Below are 24,188 nucleotides of genomic sequence, written 5' to 3' on the forward strand. Positions count from 1 at the left end.
TTATATCGGTAAAATTAGAATTCAATTTAATGACATATACAATATTTACAGTATGGTAATTACAAGTACAGATCGGTAGGTGTTATTGAGTCTATCAGAAATGACCAATCAGATCCGCACTTCTTTGCCTAGTCATCTTCTCAGCATTCAGTGTTATACCTATTGATAGATCACAAAAGTATTCGAACGCTTAGAATTAAACTATGTTTACAACGAATCTCTATGACAAAGTAAAAAATCTTTTACGTTTCGCTAATTTCGTATTATTATTACGTATACTTATCGAACTGCAGAAACTGCAAGTACGAATCACAGCAGTGAGAACGAACGAAGGTATATCTAACATTTTTAATAGATGAATGCAGTTATACGTAAAGAAAATCGAATATCGAAATAGAAATACGAAACTTACGTCGAACAGTAAAGCATGGAGATGATTCTGTCATGGTGCGAGGTCGTGTGGCAGCCAATGGTACTGGAAATTTATTATTTATCGATGGAATTTTTAAGAAATACGTATTTACATATATGTTAAAAGAGTCTAAAACAGAGTGCAGAAAAATTAGGCTTATTAATACATTCTTACTTCCGAGGCATAGGGATTGAATCTTAAAAGAATAGATACTACATAATATACCCTGCATCCTAAATACTTATAAAACCCAGACACTGATTATAAAGAACATTTATGGTCTGAAATCGGTAGGTTATTACATAATTATATGTATAATAAATAGGCAAGAAGTATTCAAAGAAAGATTTATAAAAATATGGAATTCTATTGTAAATATCGCAAAAAATTACTTCATAGTATAGAAAACAAAGTTAAAGATATTGTTACAGCCAAAGGTGAAAGAACTAAATGTTAATATAAGATAATACATAGTCAATGGTAATATATGCATGCGTTTGTACGTGTGAATACTTTTATGATCCACAGATGAATCGTGTTTGTAATAAATGCACTGTGTATATCGTTAAAATATTTCATAATTTTACTGATATAATCGTCAGATCAAAAAAATTCAGTATTGTCTCAAATGTTCCACTTTAACATATATTTTGCTTGTTACAAGTCGCAAATGTAGGCGTTCGAATTCTTTTGAGAGCTGTTGTATATTACTTAGAACTTTTTTAAATTGTTGGAACTTGTGATACTTCTGTTGTTTACTTTTCATGCTTATAAAAGACTTTTTGTATGATTCAACTATAAAACTTCATTTATACACCTAGTTTTATGTAGATCACACACACTATCATTTTCCAGTTCTTGATCACGATAGAAACTAGCATTTCCAGAATTTTCAGTAGATCTTGGAGTTCAGAACTTGATCTTTGTTTTCATGTAACGTTGAATAGTTGCAAAGTTGCTTAACCGTGTTATCGCTATTACTACTAATTAAATTACCAATTAATTAAAAAACTATAATAATTTTTTTACATCCCAGCTTTTAAAAGCTGGAGCAATATTTTCACAAATCATTAAATTTTCATAGACGTTTCTACTTATATTTCTGTCCTATTGTCACAAAATTAGTTGAACTAAGTTTTTTAAAGGTATGCTGCTGATTCATATATTCAACATAATGCGTAATATTTCACAAATATTATGAATTCTTGTAAAGAAATTATTTTATTTTCTATTGGAAGTAGACATATGTTCTTGAAGTGAATTATCTTCGCAATTCACGATAATTTGAATTCTAAGAGTATTTTAATAACTATCTAATAACACTGAATTAACCATCTGCGGTAATTAACAATTTTATGAATACTGTTCAAACAAGTTTTACTATGCGATGATTTTTAAACGGTAGAGTAAACTTGGTTTTTATTTAAATTGTTCATAAGATCGTTCATTGATTGACTGAAGACACAAGTCTTATCGTTTGAGTTTCTGTTATAAAAATCAACTTCAGCATGACTTAATTTTTCTGAACTTTGTTGTAAAATATATCAATACTGTTTGATTCAATTGATGATAAAACTTCACTCCGGTTGTTTTTAACATTTGTCCTGCTATCAGGAGCATCATCAACTTCATCTTGCGAATTATCACCCTGAACTGGATTTTTGAAGAAGTCAAATTCAAAAATTGCCAACTTTATCGGCTCACGCTGATACCAGTGTTGCTCCGGCGCGTTGGTAGGTGTTGATGCTGTGGTCTGTTCGCCTAGAAAGCTCTGCTGATATACAGAGGCAGGACAAAAGAAAAACAAAAGCACTGCTACAGATACAGCAAACCACTACAGAAGCCTTCCTAGCACTGTGTTCAAGTAAATAAGAATGAGGCCATATAATAGGTGAGCATATTTTGCATGGCAGTGAATTCAAAAGTAATAAGCAAATTGATAAGAAATTATAAATAATTAAAAAATTGTATATGTATATAATCAAAAGAAGAATTCGCCGCGTGACTACTACTAGTACGATCTTATATCAATTAAAAAAAAAAAAGAAGGTAAGCCATGCAAGATAATAAAATAAATTTTCTATTATAGAATATATAATGACAATTACCGCTAGCCATGGATGATCAAGTACATCTTCTGCACTAAATCTCAGTTCAGGTTGTGTTTGAAGCATATTCGATATTAATTGTTTAGCAGAATCTGAAATCTCGTCCCAAAATGGAGATCTAAAGTCATACTGGCCGCTTAAAATACGCTCAAATAATTCTTCTTGCTTATTTTCAGGAGAAGCAAATGGTGGAAAGCCACAAAGTAAGATATACAGTATTACTCCAGCTGCCCATACATCAATCTAAAATAGTATAAATTTATTTTATCTTTCATATTTCTAAAATTATATTAATAAATTATAGACATCTAATTAGAAAATAAATTTACTTTCAAACCATATCCTGTTTCTGCAAGTATTTCTGGTGCTACATACGTAGGTGTACCACAAACTGTGTACAAAGGTTCCCTTACAACTTGAGCAAGTCCAAAATCGCATAACTTTAAACAACTAACATGATTTCCATCCATTTCAACTAAAAGGTTTTCAGGTTTAACATCACGGTGTACTATTTGGTGTAAATGCAAGTAAGCCAATGCAGATGTTAAATGTCCAATCATTATACTAGCTTCAAGTTCGGAAAATTTTGTTGCTGCAGCAATAGCATCAAATAAATCACCACCCTAAAAAAGCGCAAATTTGGAGTATTCTATCGATATAAATTTCAATTTCTGATATTTAAAATAGAAATATTTGTGAACAAATGTACTTTTACAAGCTCCATGACCAAAAACAGTTGATCAGTAGTTTCTTGTTCCGCAATTAAATTAATAATATTTGGATGGCAAACTTGTCGTAAAATTGATACTTCGCTTGCCCACATTGTTTCTTTACCTTGACATTTATACTTATCTACAATTTTCATTGCGTATTCTGCACCTGTAGATCTATAAAATATTTTTAGGTAGATTTTTTATTTTTAGCTATTAATATTGTACAATTTCTTGTAATACTCACTTATGAGAGCAATGCCTAACAATTGCAAAGTTACCTTCTCCAATTACATGTCCTACTGCATAGTGTAAACGTAGTGGTTGTGGTAATATTAACGAAGAAGGACTCGGTGTCCTCACTTGAGGTGTAGTAAGCACTTTTTTTCCAGATTTACGTGGCATTCTTGGCATTGGACCAATTTGTCTCTTTGATGTCCATGGACATCTTCGGAAACTTTGCACACTCTTAGATTCTTCAAAATCTAATTCAAAATCTTCCTGATTTGACTTTTCAGGCCCATAAGCTATAAAGATATCATCATTTTCAAAAAATTGTTCCAACGAGGTAACTTGTTGCCCTGAGAGTGTATAGACTTTTCTTACTGCTCCAGAATCTAACTTAACAGCTTCTGTAATTGCTTCCATTGCATGTTCTAAGCTTGGAGCATTTCTTTTATTTAGTAAAAGACGTACAACTTTACGAGGTTTTGTACCATGTCTTATTAAAGTGACTATTTTTGCTTTCACGCACAGTGGTATTGCACTTATTTGTCTACCAGTACCAGCTGGGGATTGAGGTAATCCAGATAAAGAACTACCTCTTCTTACTTTGGTAGATGAATATTCCACTTTTTTAAAAATTTCTCCTTGGCCAGAAACCACATAACATTTACCATCTTCTAAATCATTAATACTTTGAACCTTTTTCCCATCCATAGTATAAATTGCTCTAACACCATTAGGTAGAGTCACGCTCGATATTAAAGCTCTTGTTAAATCCGATGCTAAACTATCAAAACTGCGATATCTTTCTGGAGTCACAGCCATCACAATACCAGTATAAAATTTATCTCCATTTCTAAAAAATCTCACTCGTTTTGCCTTCTTGGTTGGCGGTGTTCTAAGAACATTTAAAGAATGCCGTGAGCTAACATCCAACATTCTTTCATCTATACTCATTATAGTAGTGGAACTTAATTCTCCGCTTCCAGAAAAATTACTATCAACAGATGGTGAAGCACCTTGACTCAATGGTTCTTCCATCATCCTAAATATAAAATGTTTTCAGTATAAATAATGTTATTGGAATGATAAGATATTGGAGTAACAAGAGGTTGCATTATACAATTATAAGATAATTATATTTCTCATAAAATTACGAAAATTACTGTTTTATGTAGTATAAATTTCGAAAATACGTACAAAAAGTTTTTTTACTGTCATTAATTATCGATTACGCGAACAAGAAATATTTTCAATGGAGTTATAAATAAAGATTTCCTGTTACTTCATCATGGTAAATGTTTAACGATAAAAGCTGTATATTAATATAGGAGTAAACCTATAAAATTTTAGATATTTCAAGACTCCTTTACTTTTCATTACACGTAACAGTTTTTATAAACGTAACATTCTGATAACAGGAATATTTATTCTCCTTTCTAACCTACTTAACCTTCTTTAACTACATCACTATGTACACAAATACAGCATACAAATAAACACTAATACAATACACAACGTTACTTATTCGTAATTCAAATTCGATAACAATGAAACAATCCGTATGTACTTACATTATGTTCTATTAAAAAACAGAAGAAATGCCAGCTAATGAACAAATGAATCACCAGTGAAGTGACATTTTCATAGCAACCATGACGTGAATACTAGATAATAAAAGCGAGAAATCTCGCTTTCGTATTACACTAACAGAATTCCCTTTCCGTTATATCTAAGTCTCATACAATTTTTTATGCTTTCCGTTTGTATCGTAACACACTGATTTTGTTTCCTGCGCGCAAAATAGTTTGAACTGCCAAATTCGACATATAAGTAATATAAGAAAAGTAGCTTGTCAAAGAGAAACCGGAAGATCAGAACCGGAAGTGTAAAGAAATTAAAAGGGTGGGACAAAAATGAATAACCGAGCAGATTACTCATTAACGTAATTACAACTAATTATTATTTCATTATATAAACATGCGTATCTACGACTCATTCCCCTGCAAAATGCATTATCTGTTATATACTATTTCAGCAAATATATAATTATATTAAATAATTAAATATATTACAAATTGTAGTTGCAAAACTAATGTATAATATTTAGGCTTATAATAGTATTAACAATTATTAACAGTGATAACAAAGATATAATTTCATTATCGGAAATATCTTTAAAAATTACAATATTTTAAAAAGCAAGGATGAATTCACTTGATCTTTCACGATAGTTTCTTTTTTAAATTATATAAGATATAATAGAGATAATAAAAATTTAAAAATCAGTCGGTAAGATATAATGATTGTAAGTGTGTACATAGAGGGCAATATAATCTTCAAAAGTCATAGTCATTATCACCATTCGTTTATTTTACTTAATATTATTATTAAGTATCCTAGAGTAATCCAATAATTATATTAAATAATTTGTAATATGAAACATATAGAACAGTTTGAGGTTGTATTATTGTATATCGTTCAAAAGAATACAAAAAAGAATGTTTCATAAGTCCTCTGTTAGCCGTGATCGTCTAGTGGTTAGGACCCTACGTTGTGGCCGTAGTAACCCAGGTTCGAATCCTGGTCACGGCAATGTCTAACGGCATTGTCACGGTAAGAGGTATTTTTTTTATTTTCCTTTCAAAACAAATATCTAGGATTTCATATCATTTTTTTACTTCTATCGTACATATCAATAAACATATTTTTAAACGTTAAAACTTTTCAAAAAAGGTAAAAACTCTTATTTCGTGTAGAGTGATATCTGAATTGTTTTAAGATAAGTAATTATGCTAATACTCACATTTTTACAACAGGATTTTCTATTTCACCGAAATATCCAATATTTGTGTTAGTATCTCGTACTCGAGTAATTCTTCATACAGTTATCATCGTTTAAAAGCAAATATGAAAATATGCATTGATAATTTCATAATAATTCCTAAGATATTTTCATGTATATTAATCACAATATTCAAAACTTGTATGTTATTGATGTGGCAAACTGCGATATCCGATGATACTGAATTTGGATTAAAATGTATTGAAAAATTGTCGGAGTTCGATCGATTGGTCCGCACCTGGCAGTAGGATCAAGAGAAAGATAGACATAGAAGCGATCCAGCCGGTGTTGGTAACGACACAGGGCCGTAGCATGCTAGTGCTGTGGCGATGGTGCTCGGAGTCGATGGAGGGAGATTTCACAATAGCAACCGAACGTTCTCCAGAAGAGCCGCCGCAGTCTCGCTCGGTGTGTGTTTCTCGACGGTCATAGTCGGTGCGGGTGGATGTATTACGTGAAGGAGCGAAGCGACCAGTGCCACTCTATAGTGCGTGAAAAGCAAAAGCGTGTATCTTTCCTAAATCACTGTAAAATAAAAGGGACGAGTGCGGTGACCGAGGATGTCTCGCGAGTGAATGTGCAACAAGAGACGCCGTAAGTGCGGGTGTCCTCGAGTTCGATTGCAGATCTTTAGACCGGTCAACGACAATGCGGGCGCGATACGTCGTGGCAGGTGAGTAAGGCCCCGGGCATGTTCGCCATTCGCGCGTCGTTCCTTACTCCGTGTTTCTCTCTGCTTGTCGCTACGGCCCCTGCAACTCGCTTTACGACTCAAGATCTAGAACGCAGAACGTCAAACCTTTCAATTTTATCGAGTTAAATTAAATCGCTGAACGCCGTACGAACAAATAAAATGTTTTCGATCGTGTATTGATTTTTTGATCTAGTGGCGGGTAACCTATGCTGCGTTGTCGTTCAAATTTCTACGTGGATCAACGCAAACGATGAACTCAGTAGCATTGAATTCGTGACAGGTGGGGAGACCGCCCTGCCAAACCGTTCCGCACACCTGATCGTCTACAGCTTAACTGAAGTACTGTTACTGCTTTATCTACACTAGGATACACTAAAATAAACGTCTTCTCGCTTCTGATGAATTCTACTTTACCTTTGAGCCTTTCTTTCCTCGAGCTCATCGAACCTTTGTCTAGATATCTTTCGAATATTCTTCCTTTTAATTGTTCTTCTTCAGACATTGCCTTCGTAACTTGTATACAGTTGTATAGGTATATATACCTATATATAAATACATATATATTTGCTATTGAATACAATTAAATGCATTATATGTAAAATAATGATCGCTGGATCTTGCTCGGCGTGTTGAAGTCTCCGGCATCCGGCATCAAACAGCGTCCAAGTTTCCTCTTGTGATTCTTAGCTCTGAAATATTATTTCGATTTACTCGATCGCTGGCTATAGTGCTTCATAAGTAAAAGAACGAAATACGGAATTACGAGAGTCTGGTCGATAATGTTGGTGCAATGACCAGGTAGCCTATTAACAACCGATGTAATCACGGAAAGACACGTAAGACGCTATTTCTGTTTCACAAATCAAACCTATTAACCCAAGCATTAGAATGTTGCACGCGTAATTATCCGCACGTGAAAGATGCATCTAACAACGGAAAAGTTCATGCCTCGATATACCTGTGTGATGTCGTATTCGTAAAACAGACCAGTAGGATATCGATCGTCTTACAATCGCATCGCGATATCTTGCGTTGTTCAACCGCTTCCCTTTGCTATTGCTTTACGCGTAAAAACGTAGCGCAGTTTTATCCGATACGAAATTTTATCACGCTTATTAATTAGTCTCAAGTATACTAGGTTACTTTCCCTTTATATCATCTCTTGTGTTCGTAATTTCATTCGTGAAAGCTTTTAAAAGTCTTCGCTAACTGAAAACAGCGTCTAGCGCCGCAAGAACGGAGTCAGTTTCTACGCTTTTTGCTCTCGATTAATGCTAATTAGCTTGAGCGATTCTCCAGATTAACGCGAATCGTTCAGAATATTTTATGCGCACGTCTATAACATAGAAAATTTATTACGATCAGAATTTTTGGCCGGAATCAATTTTCTCTGATCGAGGAATCGTGCGTAGATACACAGCGTCCAAAGGGTCGGCATACCTTCGGATTTCTTAGTAAAGGAAAAATATTTCGACTCGTCTAGCGCAGGTGGAAGCCAGGTCGGTGCATTAACGTTGGTCCCTCGCTTCACGCTCAGGTGCGTGCCTCAAACGACACACGCATTTTATATACTCTATACATGCAAACCTACTGCGCAGAACAGAGGTTCCACATTCGTCGTTATACCTGCCGGACGATGCTAGCCATAATCATTTTTCCTTTCTTCTTATCGTCAGCGTAAAAAGAGTGGAGTAGATTCCGTAACAAGTGCATCGTTTTATTCAACGTCTGAGAAATTTTACCGCGACCGCTTCTTCCGCAGCCGACGCGACGCTACGTTCGATCGAATTTGCTTCGAGTAATTTAACAAAAAATAACGTACTCCTTGAAAAAGCGATTACCATCGAATCGTTAAAGGAAACCAAGCTATTTCGTTTCTAAAAAGACGTATAGTATCTGCTTCTCTGTTGTGACTAATGCATGGAGCAGATCGTTGTTATCGAGTCTCTCGTCTCTTCTAATTCTTTGAGGTAATCCAAGCAAGAAACTGATAAACATTCTTCTGTATATATCGTATGGTATTTACGGACATTAAAGGATCGATAAAGAAAGAGCGAATTTGGTTAGAAGGATACCATTGTCTTTATAAGAAAAAGATTTTATTTAACGACGCGAGATAATATATTTGAATGATAATGACTCATAAATATAATTAGAAACAGTTAATATGTTTAAATTCCAGTTGAAGCATTTCAAGATTTCCCATTAGCCGAGTATTAACGAAATTACTTTTATTTAACTCGCGATAGAAATTGAAATAAATGTAGAAATAAATAAACGGAGATACGTGGATTTTAATCAGAAAATTCTCAACAATCCAATTCTTTTTATCGAGTATGAAGATAAAAATGATACGAAAATGTTTTATCAGCTGAAGCGATAATTTATGGCTCGTTTTCACAGATTCGTTAGTGTCGATTTCAATAATGCTTCGACATTAACGAATATTATCGAATTTATTATTTCTGTATTAACCTGTGGAAGATTTTCGAAGCGAGATACCGTTCGATATAATTCGAATTAGCTGATTCTATGTGCATTCGGCTCCTTCTTTGGTGTTACATGCATTCGTCGAATGCAACTTCAACATTCCAGCAGATTGCATTTTTTCGGGGTCATCGAAGCGCAACGAATAGAGAGAACGTAGTTCTGGCTGCTTTATTTCACCTCTATGTTCATTTCGCATGTGGCTTTGCCTCGATGATTAGGTATTGTCATTGAGATAAGTTACGCTAATATAAAGCACGAACTCGATGTAATTGGTGACACGGATTCCATGCTTGTCTTTGACTTTCATCTTTTTTACTTTTTAACATTCCAGATTATTTTTTTAATGACGTTTCAAATGGTTACTGTTACGTGTACATGCAGTGGTAGTTTTCCTAATCTTTATTCCTGGTTTTATCCTCGTATCTTTCCCAGGATGTTTCCTTGCGATTCTTCTTCCTTTTTTTCTGTTCTTCCTCCGATACCTCTAAGGAATTTTTCACGCAATACTTACTGCATATCAGTAGATGAATATCCTTGATTTTTTTATATATCAGTAACAATACCGATGCCCTTGTTATTACAGTAACGCGTAGAATGTCGTAGAATACCCAAGTTACATTCCTTTAACGGTAGGTTTGATTAACTTTACTGTAACTGTATTAGTCATTACTTCCTGGATTCTCTGGCTTCCTTATACGCTTTGTACGAGGTAAACCGTTTCCTCGTTATTATGCTCCAAACAACTTTTATTATACCTTATTTTACGTTCTATTAACGTTACTGAAACGAACATTTGTAACAAAAAAATATGTCATCGTTGATCCTTAAACAATGATATTATACATTAAAGTAATAACGTACGATTAATGACGTATTTCTACGATAATATTTGTATTGCATTAAATACGTAAGAATTTGAAGATTTCAAAATTTCGACATGTATTTGAAAATCTTGTAAATCTTAGAAACGCGCATCGTGCATCGATAGTCTCGGTCGTCTGGTTATCATCAGAATGAAGCACTAGACAAATCTTGAATGGTTCTTCAGTTTCGGAAAAGGTTTTTCTCCAAAGAATTCATGGGGGCAGGACACTAAAGAGGTTCTCAGAGGCCATGTGCTACATTTATTGTCTTCAAGAGGGAAACCATGGTTTAAATTTTCGTAGAAACGTCTCTCGTACTATGCAGTTGCCACTGTCATAGACAAAAGTAAGAAATATTATTTGTACACTGAAGTTAGGTCGATTAGAAAATTGGGAATATCTTGTTTTTTCGAGAATTAAATATAATGCAACTTCGAGGCGCTTTCGTCATTTATATTCAATTCAAGAGGAAATATCATTGCTAATACGAAACGAATGAGTTGAAATATTATATGAGATCGCTCCTTCTGTAACTTGATGCGAATCACTTGCATGTTATACCTATATAAAGTGACCCGATGACTATCAAAGTAGCGCAAAAAAAAAAAGAAAGAATTAATTTTTACCCTATTCATTTTTCTCTGACAATTCTCTTCGGCTCTACATAAATGTTTAAATGCTCTACATTACAAATCTACAAGATTTGTCTAGTGCTTCGTTCTGATGATAACCAGACGACCGAGACTATCGATGCACGATGCGCGTTTCTAAGATTTACAAGATTTTCAAATACATGTCGAAATTTTGAAATCTTCAAATTCTTACGCATTTAATGCAATACAAATGTTACATATCCTCCTTCGAAACTCTTAAACCAACATTCATCGAAAGTTACGATCAGAAAAACTTCTTTCTCCGCAAAATGATTTGGTCGTAATCGTGACACAAGTTTATTAATATCAATGAAACAGTTTCACCCGGGTAGATGTTTGACTTATTGTATTTGATGGTTTTTTCTAAAATTTACGTATTTGTCCGTTCGTTTAATTATTAAATAATTCTCTCGCGACAGTAATTACATATTTGTGCCTCTTGCGATTCGTTGGATTCAACCAGACCACATAACTCGTCTACGTATAGCAATTATGCTGATGTACGTGGCGTCGCGACGTAAATGTGCAACACACGAAATAATTTCCATCGACCCGCATCGCACACCGAGCAACGTTATAGATACAGAAAATGTACAGAATGTACATACAGAAATGTATATGTACAGAAAATGTTATCGATACCTGCTGTGTTACGGCGACGCTCATTTTAATCTTACGCCTGTATAACAATTGTTTCGCACCGATTTCCTCCTGTAATGCATCCGATCGTCGATAAACTTGTGAATGAAATTTATTGCCTAAAAGATTTCTTACAAATCAGGTACTGTGCAGTGAAAACAAATTACTTAATTAATCGATCGTCTATTAATTATATTAAACGTTATTTCTATCTTTAAATTACACCGATTCTGTAATTTAATAAAAAACAGAGATATCTTCGCGATCGATCGCTATTGATTTACGTTCGTTTTGTTGAAAAACGGATTAACGTGTGATCGAATAATATACATTGCGCCATAGTACGATCTCGTTCTCTAAATCTAAACATATATTGTTACGCTACAAAACAACACGTGCCTGTTATACGTATCAGACCTTACAGCTCAGCTTCAGATACGCTTATCGTTTTACAAAGATGAAAATATAGCTACTTTCGTGTGACACGACACAAGTAAGGTTTACACCTTTACGCGTGTCATATACCAAATTGGTTTCTCTTGAACGAACGTATAAACAGGTATGTCTCGCAACGAAGAAATTCTATTGAAGCGGCTGTTGGATTCTCCTTATCAATTCAAAGGAATTTCTGTAGGCTCTTAGGATTACCTACGAATACGCTATTCAGATGTAAATGCGTTTTGCGTGCATTTAGATAAGCCGCGTGAAACCCAGAAGGCATCTTGGTATCGTGACTCATTGCGGCTCTAATTTTTCTAACAATAGGAAGACTGGTTTTATGATTTAACCGTATTAAAGTAGGGCAATAGCGTCTCGTACCGTTGAGTTTCCGTTTACGTTGACCGAAGCGTCGACGTGGTTGGAAAATCAAGCAAGATTTCCAACTATTCTGTTTTTTTTTTTTTTTGTTCCTTTCGTTAAACGCGAAATGAGACGCACGAATACAAAAAAAAAAAAAAAAAAAAAAAATATCGAGTTCTGCGTATCCTTGTGCCACTTTTTCTTCTGCACAACCCTGTGCCAGATTTTATCAGACGAAGGATTTACAGCTAGAACTGAAAAAAAAGGACGCGATACGTGTGCAAATTGTATAATCGATTGTATAATCGCATCGGTCGTTCGATAACGAAAATTCATATAATTTGCGATAGCATATTAGCTTTCTATCGATATTACGAGACAGTCGTATCCCATTTAATACCCTACAGAAAACGGTGCCCATTCAAACTGAAGCCCTACGCGAACTTTCTACATCGACCGAAGTAGCTTTGTTATTCGCGGAACGCATATGCACGTATGTGTGTTGATATGTTTCACTTGGAAAACCGATACTTTCACAGATTTCCTTTGTGAATTCTATTCAACGAAACTTCACATTCAGATAAATTCATAAAACGATTTTCGCGAATTCCATTCATCGCGTGTCACACTTTTCAAATAAAGCACACACTTGGGTATTTCATTTATACGTTCCGTATAATATATATACATATATGTATGTATTAGCTTCCAATCTGTCGTTCATCATATTTCTTCGTTTACACTTACGATTAAGCTTACGATTACTTGTTACTAATTATACTTTATGCTTACTGTAGTTGTACTAATTGCACTTACGTGTTTATTTATATTAAACTGATACTTGATATTTGCCGCCATATATTAAGATTGTTATTAAATCGAGAAACGTACTATCAAGTTACAAACTTATAATTTTATCGTAATCTAAATTCATTCACTTACTAGCCATTTTTTAAATTAACTAACATAATGTCGGTCAACCGAGAGGAATAAATTACAATGATCAACGATTGCGTGTGGGGTTTTTATCGCTGTAAAATTTCGCCTATACATAATGCAAAGCGGTCGCCGTTTAAAATGCAAGTCTCTCATATGTAAGAAACGACACCCTTTTTTCCCTTAGTTCCCGTGTCATTCTTCGTTCGAGTGTCACACACTCGGAATAGCTTTTTTTTCAGAGCGTGTCGTTTTTAAAGGTGAGGCAAAAGACAATGGTACGTGGTACGTGGCGCGTATATGTATATGGAACGTATTATTTCAATACGCTCGCGATTTAGCCAACCAGTCCAAATCTTGGCATTATTATACCTTGGTTTTATTGTTTTTCTTCGCTAGAATAATTGGCACGTTACGAGAGTTATGCCTTCGGCGTATGATTAAAATATCTGCGTTGAAATTTCAGACAGATGATCATTCGCTTCCATCTGCTTTGTTAAATTTATCTCTGATATTTCTCAAATGTATCTCAAATATAAATTCAAATATTTTTTCACGTAGAAAGTTATACACTGTTACTTATGTTATTGTACAGCGAATTATTAATTAGAACATATATTTTATTTACACATATATTCCATTCGTTTTTTTCCTTTTCTCTAGTTTTAGTTCCAAGTTTTTAACACGTGTAGGTCTTCGTATATCGAGCGTTTCATCCACGCTTGTTAAGAGATACAGGCATATTACATATGGAGATTGATTCAACGTTTAAAAAGCATAACTGTGAAAATAAGGACTTACCGTTTTCTTTATTCTATCGGCTAATCTGTAAAGGTGAATAACTAGAAAACAACGGTTTATGTAACGTATACACGGTGTAAAATCATGTTCCGAACATTTATGTATTAATAAGTAGGTGAAAGTAAAGTTGAAGATACTTAGCACGGAACGTAATTGAACATAAAAATTGCTTTACGATAATTATATCGCGAATTATCAACGCTTTGATAATGACGATCATCTAGACATTCTACGTTAAAGATAATATTCACACGTCCATTTAAACTTACGTTATATAGTTATCGTCGCTTCTCTCAAGCTCCGAAAACCATCATAATGGATGTAATTGTTCGTCAACTCGACTAAAACTTCATCCTTGAAATCGTACTGCGAGTAAAAAAATTCTAAAAGCTACCAACTTAAAACAGAATAACGTAGCTCCGTTTAGTTGTCTTCCGAATGAGTCCGGGATGTAAAAGTTTCAATGAAATCCGGGTTGTATGGCATACTGAAACGCATAAAAAGAAGAGAAACGAGGAATCGAGCGAGGACGCAAGATCCAAAGTGTGTAACCTTCATGGTTACAACCCCGGACTGTACGCGACAGTATTCTCGGCGAGCCTTCGACCAGGCAGCGATTTCATGGGTCGTTGTCGTGGCGTCGGGTCGGTCACTGATCCACACCGATGATCCTGAGAAGCTGTGGTAAAAGTTTATACCGTTACGAAAGGGAGATGTCGTGCAGCGAATATACGCAGCGTTGCTCGAAACGTGCTCTCGAGACATCACAGAGAACCGGAAGCTCTAGTAACGCGCCTTTCGCTCAGCATTGTAACCATGCACGCCGCAGTATACCAAGGTCGTTATTCCAATCTGCTTCTCGACGACAGACATTTTTCTCATAAGTTTCATCTTGTTTCTATTTTGCGCAAATCGATCTATAGTTTTGATCCTCGAGGGATTTCTTCCCACAATCTGGCAATCGTTGAGAAGATAGTGTGGGCGATAAAACGTGGAAACCTTCCTCGAGGACTCGTTTCAGTGATCGGCGTTCGTGGCCGACCGAGTGCCGATAATTTAAACGTTCTTCGATATCGAACCGTTGATGATCGGTTTCAATCCGTCGTCGAGCGAACATCGAAAGGTCCAGGTTCGAGACTTTGGTCGCCACATTATGTAGCTAAATAAACGAACGTGACTCGTCTTTTTTTAAATTATTAAGTCTTCTCTCTACGATAGAAAAGTCTTTGTCAGATATAATCACGTTAATTTTTTTTTTACGGCCCATAATGACAATAGCTATGGACGATCTGAAAGTAGAGTTAGTTGATGAGAGCTTCTGTTAAAATATATTTCGTTGAGAATAATAAGTTCGTCTGAATCGCGTACGCATTTCTAGAAGTATTATCTCAAGCTATTGCTTCTACTAGCGGTGATGGTTTCATTCTGTAATTAAAGAAATTGTTATTATCTAATCTAACATAGACCGTGCTGTATTCATCGCACGTATGTATTTGGACGTATGAATGTGTTTTCAAAGCGTTCCTTGGCGAGCGTGCACCTGGCAGTTTCCAAAGTAAATTCATTAAATTTTGTAACGATCGTGTTTATAAGACTGCATTCAGCGTTAATTATACACGTTATTTAACTCTTTAAAAGTGTATTAAACATGGCAAAGTATAGTTTAAAAAATGTACGAAACGAGGAAAATATTAATAGAAAGGTGTACATTTTAGATCGGCAAAGATATTCCATAAGCTGATTACGAATTCCCAAAGGCGCAGTTTTCTCACAAATTGTTGAGAAAGTTGCCTTTGCTTCGCAACTTGAGCGTCGCGTATTTCATAATTGCACGTTATTTCTATTTTAACAATAATAAATGCGAGTAAAATCGATCGAAGAGAATTAATTAAATAAAATTGAGTAATAAACAAACATAGATTTCGAGAAAGATTCTTTACAATTTACGGAGATGTCGTTGACAGATTCCTATGTTAAAAGGTGAAATTAAAAGACAAAATTAGTGTCACCTATGTCTTTATTTAGTTTCGCTTTCTACACATAAAACGCGTGTTTAACACATTTACTTTTCTCTATTAACAATAGAAAATCATAATTTGCCACAGATTTTATTGAAAAGAGAGAACGATGGACTTATTAATGAAACTTGCACAAAGGCGATTAATGTATTCCATGTACCGTTGCATTTCCATCGATCAGCTTCATAATTCACAATATCCAATAATGCATGGTTATTGTTATCGAATATGTATAAATACATGGCTGTATTAATAAACAATAAATAACTAATAACTCGATAGAAATATCGAATAAAGCAGGCATATTGCCCAAAAACAAATATGACGTTATCGAATTTTTCAAGCGTATATTTTTTCCTCTATTTTTCATCCAATCCTTTCTTAAACGTCAATGCGCGACCATGCGTTGTATTATGCAATCGATGCATGTCAATCAAAGGCGCGTCCACTCATGGAAAATTGTGTACACACGATAAAGTTCAGCGCACGTCGGTCTCGAGCATTTTTATGCAGGAGAACGCGATTGAAAATGCAGTTGCCTGTCATTATACACGCGGAATCTACTTGCGGTAGTCCTCGCCTTTTCTTCCCTTCTCGCCCTCTATTCTCCTTCCTTCTCTATCAATCCTCTATACTCCCTTTTCTGTCATCTCGAAATCCACCGTCTCTCTCTTTTTCTCTCTCGCTTGCTCAAAGGTCTCTCCTATTCTTTGAGTCTGTCTCTCACCGTGTCGACAATTCTCCTCCCTCTTGGCGGTGGTTTCGCTTTATCCTGACATCTGGTCTCTACATACCTCGGAAACATAGCGGATCCCATGAGAACCACTGTTCAAATGAATGAAACCCATTCACCGATCTATAGAACCGATCACAGCAGCACGGTATGCCAACGTAATCCGATAGGAATGCATTTTCCAGCAACAAAACAGGCGTAACCCGGAAGGTGAAATTAACGTTCAGCACGACGTGTTCCTTTCCTTGAAATTTGGCGAGTCTGATCAATGGCGGAGCCTGTCGCGCAAGGCCACCACCAGTCATTTCCAAGTATGAGCGAGGCACAACGTTACGTAAAATTCTACGGCGCAGCTTGCGCATTGAAAGTGCTCAGGTAGAGCCTTTGAAATAAAGTTGAAAGTCCTAGCGGTTCCGAGCTCTTGATAATTTCTTCGTTATCGTTGCTATCTTTGCTTTAACACAAATACTTAGAATCTTCGTGTTGGTTTAGAGATAATGGAACGTGATTAAGTTAAAGTTTCGAGGTAATTAGTCTTTAAATTCAATTCGTTCCTCAAATTAGTGGAGTCACGGGATGATTACTAAATCGATTGATAAAGATATGAAAAAGGAAATGGTACGAGAAAGCGAGGACGAGAATGGAAATTTCTCGCAGAAAATTGTATAATACATTCTTGTTCGATGTATCGGTAATTTTCCTATGAAAGAGCCCGAAGGCGAGGATCTACGGTCCGTGAGAACCGTCTACGTTCAGTTAACAAAACGTACACTGATTTTCACTGTAGCTACCTGTCCTACTACCTGTCCTACAACCTGTCCTATACTTTTCAACGTTTATACAGGGTGTTTTCGAAATCGTCGCACGATCACAAAGCAGAGAAACTCGCAAGGTCCGTTTCTCAATAGAGCCAAAGAACAGAAATGAAATTTTCCAGAAAAGAATTCCATCCTCTATTTTTCGCTTTCCGTGTTTCCGTGGAAATTTTTTAACCAGTCTGTACAAACAACGAGATAACCGTACCGCTATGTAAAACTTGAACTTCGACATTTAGGATTGGATTTTGTAGAAAATGAGTACTCTGCGAATACCGGAGCATCCCATTAAGTAAGAGCAATGGTAATTTTCAGAATCTGGTGAACTTAAACTCTATGGTTCAGCCGATCAAATACGAGACTACGATTGTAGATTGTAGCGAACTGAAATTGCATATATCGGACGGTGGGCGTAAGTGTACACGGCTATATTATGTCGAGATATCTGTACAGAGCGAATACGGGGGAACGAAAATGAATGGAAACGCTTATCATCTTCTTAGAAAATACAATTTCCGTATACAATTTCTGTCTAACAGAAAATATAAAAAACTGATGTATTATAATGAAAACTGTAAATAAAAAATAAAGAAGATATAAATTTTATAGCTACGTGAAATACTTGACACGATATTTAAGCCACGGTTGCACTCGATTATAATCCCTTCGATGTTTGTCGTTCAACATTTTTGTGTCAGGAAAAATTGGTTTTCATCAACTCGGATTGTTAAGAAATAGATTTTTGTTTTGTTACGAACATGATGGAGTGTTACGTGCATATGACATCCGTTTACGTTAAAATGTGTGTGCGTTCAAAAACGAAGATCGTTTCAAAGCGAACTCAAATCAATTCAATTAAAACGAAAATACCTATTATCGTTACAATCGACGATTTATCGCTAAATTATTTCGATAATATACCGTTACACCATCAATTTAAATCAACGGATTTTGAATCAGAAAATAATCCTTCGTACATCTTTAACTTTTTTTCCACTCACGTTGACTTTTTTACGTTAAAATATCGATAATAAAAATTCACGTAGCGATTTAATACGAAAATGCTACAGGTTGTAAACATAAAAACGGGCTATTTAGATGTTAATTACGTTTGTCTATGAATTTCTTATTAGGCGAATAGTCCGTTCTACATACGTTTGCATCTCATCCTTGAAATAAAAGACTCTTTCTTCCCTAATTGGATTTCTGTGCTCTACAAGTCGTAAGTGAGCCACGAGGTTAAACAGTTTCGAATAAATCCTCATTCGGCTACACCTCTATTCTTAAAGGAAAGCGGTTGATTCTCGTCTTGTCGAAAGGTAAAAATAAACCGCAAATGATGTCTTTCGACCCAACGACGTATAGGAATTCAACGATTACGTTGAAAGTATAACCGGTGGAGATCGGGTCGAAGAGTTCTTTGCATCTACATATTACAAAGCCGAGACAGTGAGTCATCGAAACCATAACCTGTTTTTTGACGTTAACGACACATAATGTTCTCCTCTATCAGCATTCGTTTTACGATAGATGAGTACGAATCGTACGTACATTTTTTCTACTATTCGTTACTTACGTATAGAAATTATTGATATTTCAATTACGATTCAACGATTCAAACAAATATTCACTATTTTCTACAACAACAAATTGCTATTAATCGTATCGTGCGTGATTTTACAGGGATTAAACTAATATTAAATATTACGCTGTTCATGCATGATTGGCAAATTACGAAGTACAAGAAGATCGTCGAACAAAAAGAGAGGCTAAGATACGGGTTTGTTAGTAAAACAACTCACGCGACCACTATACGTATCGAGTGCACGCCGTGATAAATTCTGTTTGTTGAAATTCATCACAGCTCGTACCTGCTTCTTAATAAAATTATCAATCGCATTATTCAACCATAATATCACGTTATGAAACAATTCGTGATTAAAGCGTAAATACATTAATGACATACTAAAGTAACTTCTGCGTTATTAAGTGGTACTTATTTTAAAATTAGTCGAAAAAAAGTATTTAGAATTGTACGAGAGTAGTCGTAGCTTCTAAAATATTATTGCTTCGAATAATTGCGTCTCTCTGCGTCACTGAATTTAAGCCTTTCGTCATAAATATTTATTTTAAATAATTAAACTCGTGTTCGACGTATTTACTGTAATAAAAAGAGATACGCGTTACATCGTGTATATTTTATTTTGCACTTGTCTGTTGCTTAACCCACTCTTCTTGTACTACATATTTACTATCGTTGCATCTATTACTTTACGAGTATTAGTACACAGTATCTCGAATAAGTAGCTTCCTACAAAGCAACAAAGAAAGTTACTCGTGACCAACGAAGGCGTGGCAAGACTCGCTAAACCGTTGAGTCACATAATATTGTACTCATATGTGAATACATACCAACAAAGATATTCACCGTGTTAAGAAATTCTATTGGTATGCTCGTATAATAGGAATCCATTAGTCGGTTTAATTAGTTGGACATTGTATAATCCTTAATGGATTTTCACGTTTGTCGATCATTGCTTTGACAAAAGAAATAAAACATTTTATGACGCACAGAATGTAATTCACAAATTGTTGCAACTCGTTGTAACAAAACATGCTTGCTGTTAATAAAAAGGAATTCTTCCAATCATCGAGATGCCAAACGAATCGTGAAATTTTACGTAGCCTGTCTGATCCGTTATGCTTTCTAACAGTAAACTCCTTTCTAATATATAAAGTAGATAAATCATTTTCTTCGTAATCTTAATGATTTGTTGTTGCTTGAACAACTAATAGGTGTTTTGAAACGATAGATATAGTTAGTCAATTACGGTTGATCCAAATATTATTCAACTGAAGTAATAAAAAAGTTATCGGATTTATAATGTAAAATTAACGATAGCGCGTCATTTTTATATATAGTGTTCGAATAGTTAGATACATTTAATTTCTAATCCTATTTGTATCAAAAATTAGTCGATTCGATATTTTGAGATTATAGGAAAAGGTTTGATAATAATAATCTTGATAAACATCTTGGTTACATTTTTGCTTGTATTATAGTACCTTCTTCTTATTTCAATCGCTACTCTCTAGCGATATTCTATTCTGAATCATTCAACTTCAGAAGTGTGACAAATACCCGACGAATTTCTGAGAAATCTTCCTCCGTTGATCTGCGCGGAGAAGAGACTTCAACGCCTGCATAGTCACGAAACAGAACGTCTTTCTATCGATTCATCGTTGAGCTGAGACCTGTAAAACCAGAGGCACGTCACCATATTTGTCGTTGCGTCTCGTCGTTCTAAAGAAAAGGAAGTTACTTCCGGTTGTTTTCTGCGTTGTCTCACGATCAGTAGTTTCCATAAACCGTTTCTACTTATACGGTATAATCGGAGTAACATCCACTTCAAGATATCAAGTAATTAGATCTCGTTTTGCAACTTTTTCTTCCTTTTCTTTTCTTTTCATTTTTTTTTCTTTTTTTGGTTTTTTAGAAATTGATTAAAGTAGCATTTCTAATGCCATAATCGTAGGCAACTTTTATCGAATTCATTTTTATCGGACAAAAGTACCGATTAATATAATTGCTAATTATCTCTAACAATAATCGTCAATTGCAACTAAGGTATATAAGAAATTGGGAATATTCCTATAATACAGTAGCGTTCGAACATATTATAGAATTAATTATACTTTCCATGATTTTTCTCAATGTTCTCAAGTCTACATCGTTGCAGTTGTTCACATCACGGTGTGTTCCCCATTGTGTCTAAGACAACATACGTAAAGTACAACTGTCTTTTCTGTGCGTATTTTATATGCCAATCACGCAAACTCGTGAGTTCCTGCCATGTATTCATTCTCGAACGCGTCGCGTGCGCTCATGCGAGAGGAATCGTGGAAAAACTCTAGGAGCCAGCACGATATGAATCTTAATTAAAGATACCTTACTGCTGCTTCCTTAGATTCAAGCATGAATAATTTTGTTACGATTACGATGATTTAACCGCCACTTTGATATTTCTTTTTTTTTTTTTTTTTGTCTATGCTTACGTAAATTTTCGTTTTTTATCCTAAAGTTATCTTCGTAACGACGCTATATATAGACATAGATATTTTGATTAACCTGTTCTGCAATTCATTAACGACGTTCACTGAAATATCATGATAACGCGACAATTCCGTGCGAGATATAACGCTTCTGTTTATTATGTCAACATCAGAATATGTAAATTAGGGAACGATGGTAAGAAAAGAATAGTTCATCAGAGACGTGTTATTCAAGGCCTTATGAAAATACAGAGGAGACAGCATATACAGCGAAGTACTTTTATCAGTAAACATATATGTATATATGTATGTATTGGAACCGATCTCACTTCGTACAATTTCCATATTATTATCGGTTGTCATAAAACTTACGATTGATCAATTTCGTTGTATACACGTAAAATAACTTTTTAGTTGTTCCGTTCAATATAAGAGAAAATACTTCGGAATCTCCCTAATTATTGACAATGTAAGAAGTAAGAACTATTACCATCGTGTTCTCTATAAATCGTTTATGATTTCTTTACGATCGTGTACGTACATAGGTTCATACCAGGTGTATGCCATTTTTTCCTTTCCAACAACTCTCTCACAATTATATCGTACTCCAACACACACATACACACACGACTTTTGCCTTTTTCCCATTATTAGTCATTCGAGTAACATTTAATTTTTTTCCATGTACTCGATACGTTCGAAGAATGGATGTATTGAATTATTTCAAAGTGTAGGCAGACAAGGCCAGATACGCGACGTTAACTCTATCGAATTATAATGTTATCTTAAATTCTGTTTTCCCATGGCAACCTGACGTGTAGCATGCGCACTTTAATTTCAAAAGTGCGATTAATTCGATTTACGTGGACTAGTTTATCTAAACATAATTGCTAAACATAAATGATGATAGACATTACGGTTATACACCGTATATATTATATATATAAATGGGAAAAATCTGTTTTATCTGTTCTGAAATTTATTTTTCACGTGATAAACACTCCGCGTAAATAATCAATACGTTGTAGTTGTAATTAATCAAAGTCCTTGATTTCGACGAATTTTCGCCGGTGTATAACCGTAATGTTCACCTTAAACGAGTCTCTCCTAACTATACAACCTTACGAGGGCGTGCAGATGCATCTCATGCATTATTTATTGGTTACCATCGATCCTCCTGTGGGTGCAGTGGACTTCATCAACCGCCTTGCTTGGAAAGTTACGGATGTTTGTATTTTTAAAATACCTAATGATAAAGCTTAAATTGGAAAACTTACTCTCTTGATAAATATTCTACAGCACGAGGCCACGCAAGCTACAGAGGTATAAAAAGAAATGTCCTAAATAAACCAGAACTCGGATAAAGAAAAAAGTGTAACTAAATATATGGAATTCCTTCAATATCGAATAAAACTACGAATTCGAACAACCATTCGACTAGTTTATCGAAGAGGATGCAATTCAGTAACCTAAATTAAACGTTTCAGTGAGCAGAGAAATCAAATCTTTCGTGTACACATGTCGATTAGAATCCAATACAAACGTACATTATCTTACCGAAATTTCAACCTACATAGTTAATAGCGATAACAGAAATTGGAACACTCACATAATCGGTTACACTGTCTTTCCTTTCCTACTTTCCGTCAATATCTGTAACTGTCCGAATATTTACGATATCTGACATACTGAAAGACGTAAAATTTATATTCCCCGTTGTAAAATTTATTATATGTGTTATTATATTTTTTATTATCATGAAAGAGATTTTATGCAGGTAACGTAATATATTTCGTTTTACTACTTGATGTTCTAGTACTTACGAGCTTATTAGTAGTCACCGACGAAGCGCCGCAAGATTCCAGACACAAAAACTACGATGAACGTCCCAGGGAAGCCTATTTCAATGGGTCGGCGTTCCTCAAATTGAGCTCGTTCGTGTCCGTGCATAGGCATAGCGGTTTGAGTTTTCGAACGTGCGAAGGAGGTCGACTTTTTATGCAAAAATACAACGAGGATTCGATTAGTCTTGAAGTGACCCCGGATGGACTTCTGTTTGCGGCTATCATCGATCAACAGCGATACAAAGCGAGACTAAACGCCAGATTACTGAATAATGTTTGGCACAATGTCAATATCTTCTTCAGACTGGGAAATCTTACTTTAAACGCAGCAGGACACACACAGGTAATCAACACTTTTTTCAAGATAAAAGACTCTCCTCGTTATAATAAATTTCCCATATATAGTGACGAATTATATCTGTTTAATAAATTCAACGATTTGACGATCAATTAAATTAAAAGATTAAATTATTATGATATATTAAAAACTTAAATTATAATGTTTCCCTTTAAAGTCGTACATCGATATTTATGAAACTTTATGAAAT

The 24,188-nt window shown here is 35.0% G+C and overlaps 2 protein-coding genes, 1 long non-coding RNA gene and 1 other non-coding gene across 12 annotated transcripts in view; 2 read left to right on the forward strand and 2 right to left on the reverse strand.

The window, feature by feature from the left end:
• LOC132905113 (serine/threonine-protein kinase GD17699-like) lies at positions 1–5,345 on the reverse strand. 6 transcript variants are annotated; one of them, XM_060956097.1, is made up of 7 exons: positions 5,030–5,345; positions 3,478–4,500; positions 3,230–3,407; positions 2,850–3,143; positions 2,521–2,763; positions 413–475; positions 1–159 (listed from the first exon to the last, which is right to left on the reverse strand). In XM_060956097.1, coding segments are annotated over exons 1-6 (1,773 nt in total). In that variant the 5' UTR covers positions 5,032–5,345; the 3' UTR covers positions 1–159; positions 413–442. The 6 variants fall into 6 exon arrangements, with proteins under 6 accessions (XP_060812080.1, XP_060812079.1, XP_060812075.1 ...); XM_060956096.1 differs by having other exon boundaries at positions 1–475; XM_060956092.1 differs by having other exon boundaries at positions 1–2,183.
• Positions 5,346–5,978: 633 nt separating this feature from the next.
• Trnah-gug (transfer RNA histidin (anticodon GUG)) lies at positions 5,979–6,050 on the forward strand. The gene has a single exon. It is a non-coding gene; the product is annotated as a tRNA-His (tRNA).
• Positions 6,051–6,576: 526 nt separating this feature from the next.
• The window catches only part of LOC132905460 (protein crumbs), a 30,309-nt gene continuing 12,697 nt past the window's right edge, over positions 6,577–24,188 (forward strand). The window contains exons 1-2 of one of the 4 annotated variants that reach the window (XM_060956762.1): positions 6,577–6,973; positions 23,613–23,983. In XM_060956762.1, the coding sequence (XP_060812745.1) occupies positions 6,949–6,973; positions 23,613–23,983 (396 nt within the window). In that variant the 5' untranslated portion in view covers positions 6,577–6,948. The remainder of the gene's footprint in view (positions 6,974–23,612; positions 23,984–24,188) is intronic. The other 3 variants (XM_060956759.1, XM_060956760.1, XM_060956761.1) reach the window with 3 other exon arrangements.
• Positions 16,177–23,617, reverse strand: LOC132905463 (uncharacterized). Its single transcript, XR_009657803.1, has 2 exons — positions 21,067–23,617; positions 16,177–20,998 (listed from the first exon to the last, which is right to left on the reverse strand). It is a non-coding gene; the product is annotated as an uncharacterized LOC132905463 (long non-coding RNA).

Source organism: Bombus pascuorum, chromosome 3 (genome assembly GCF_905332965.1).
Source record: "Bombus pascuorum chromosome 3, iyBomPasc1.1, whole genome shotgun sequence".
In the NCBI taxonomy this organism is placed as follows: Eukaryota; Metazoa; Arthropoda; class Insecta; order Hymenoptera; family Apidae; genus Bombus; species Bombus pascuorum.

Coding starts and splice junctions, on each gene's coding strand:
- LOC132905113 (XM_060956091.1), bottom strand. Junction 3,144..3,229: donor TGGTCATGGAGCTTGTAAAA/GTACATTTGTTC, acceptor GCGCTTTTTTAG/GGTGGTGATTTATTTGATGC. Junction 2,764..2,849: donor AAACAGGATATGGTTTGAAA/GTAAATTTATTT, acceptor ATACTATTTTAG/ATTGATGTATGGGCAGCTGG.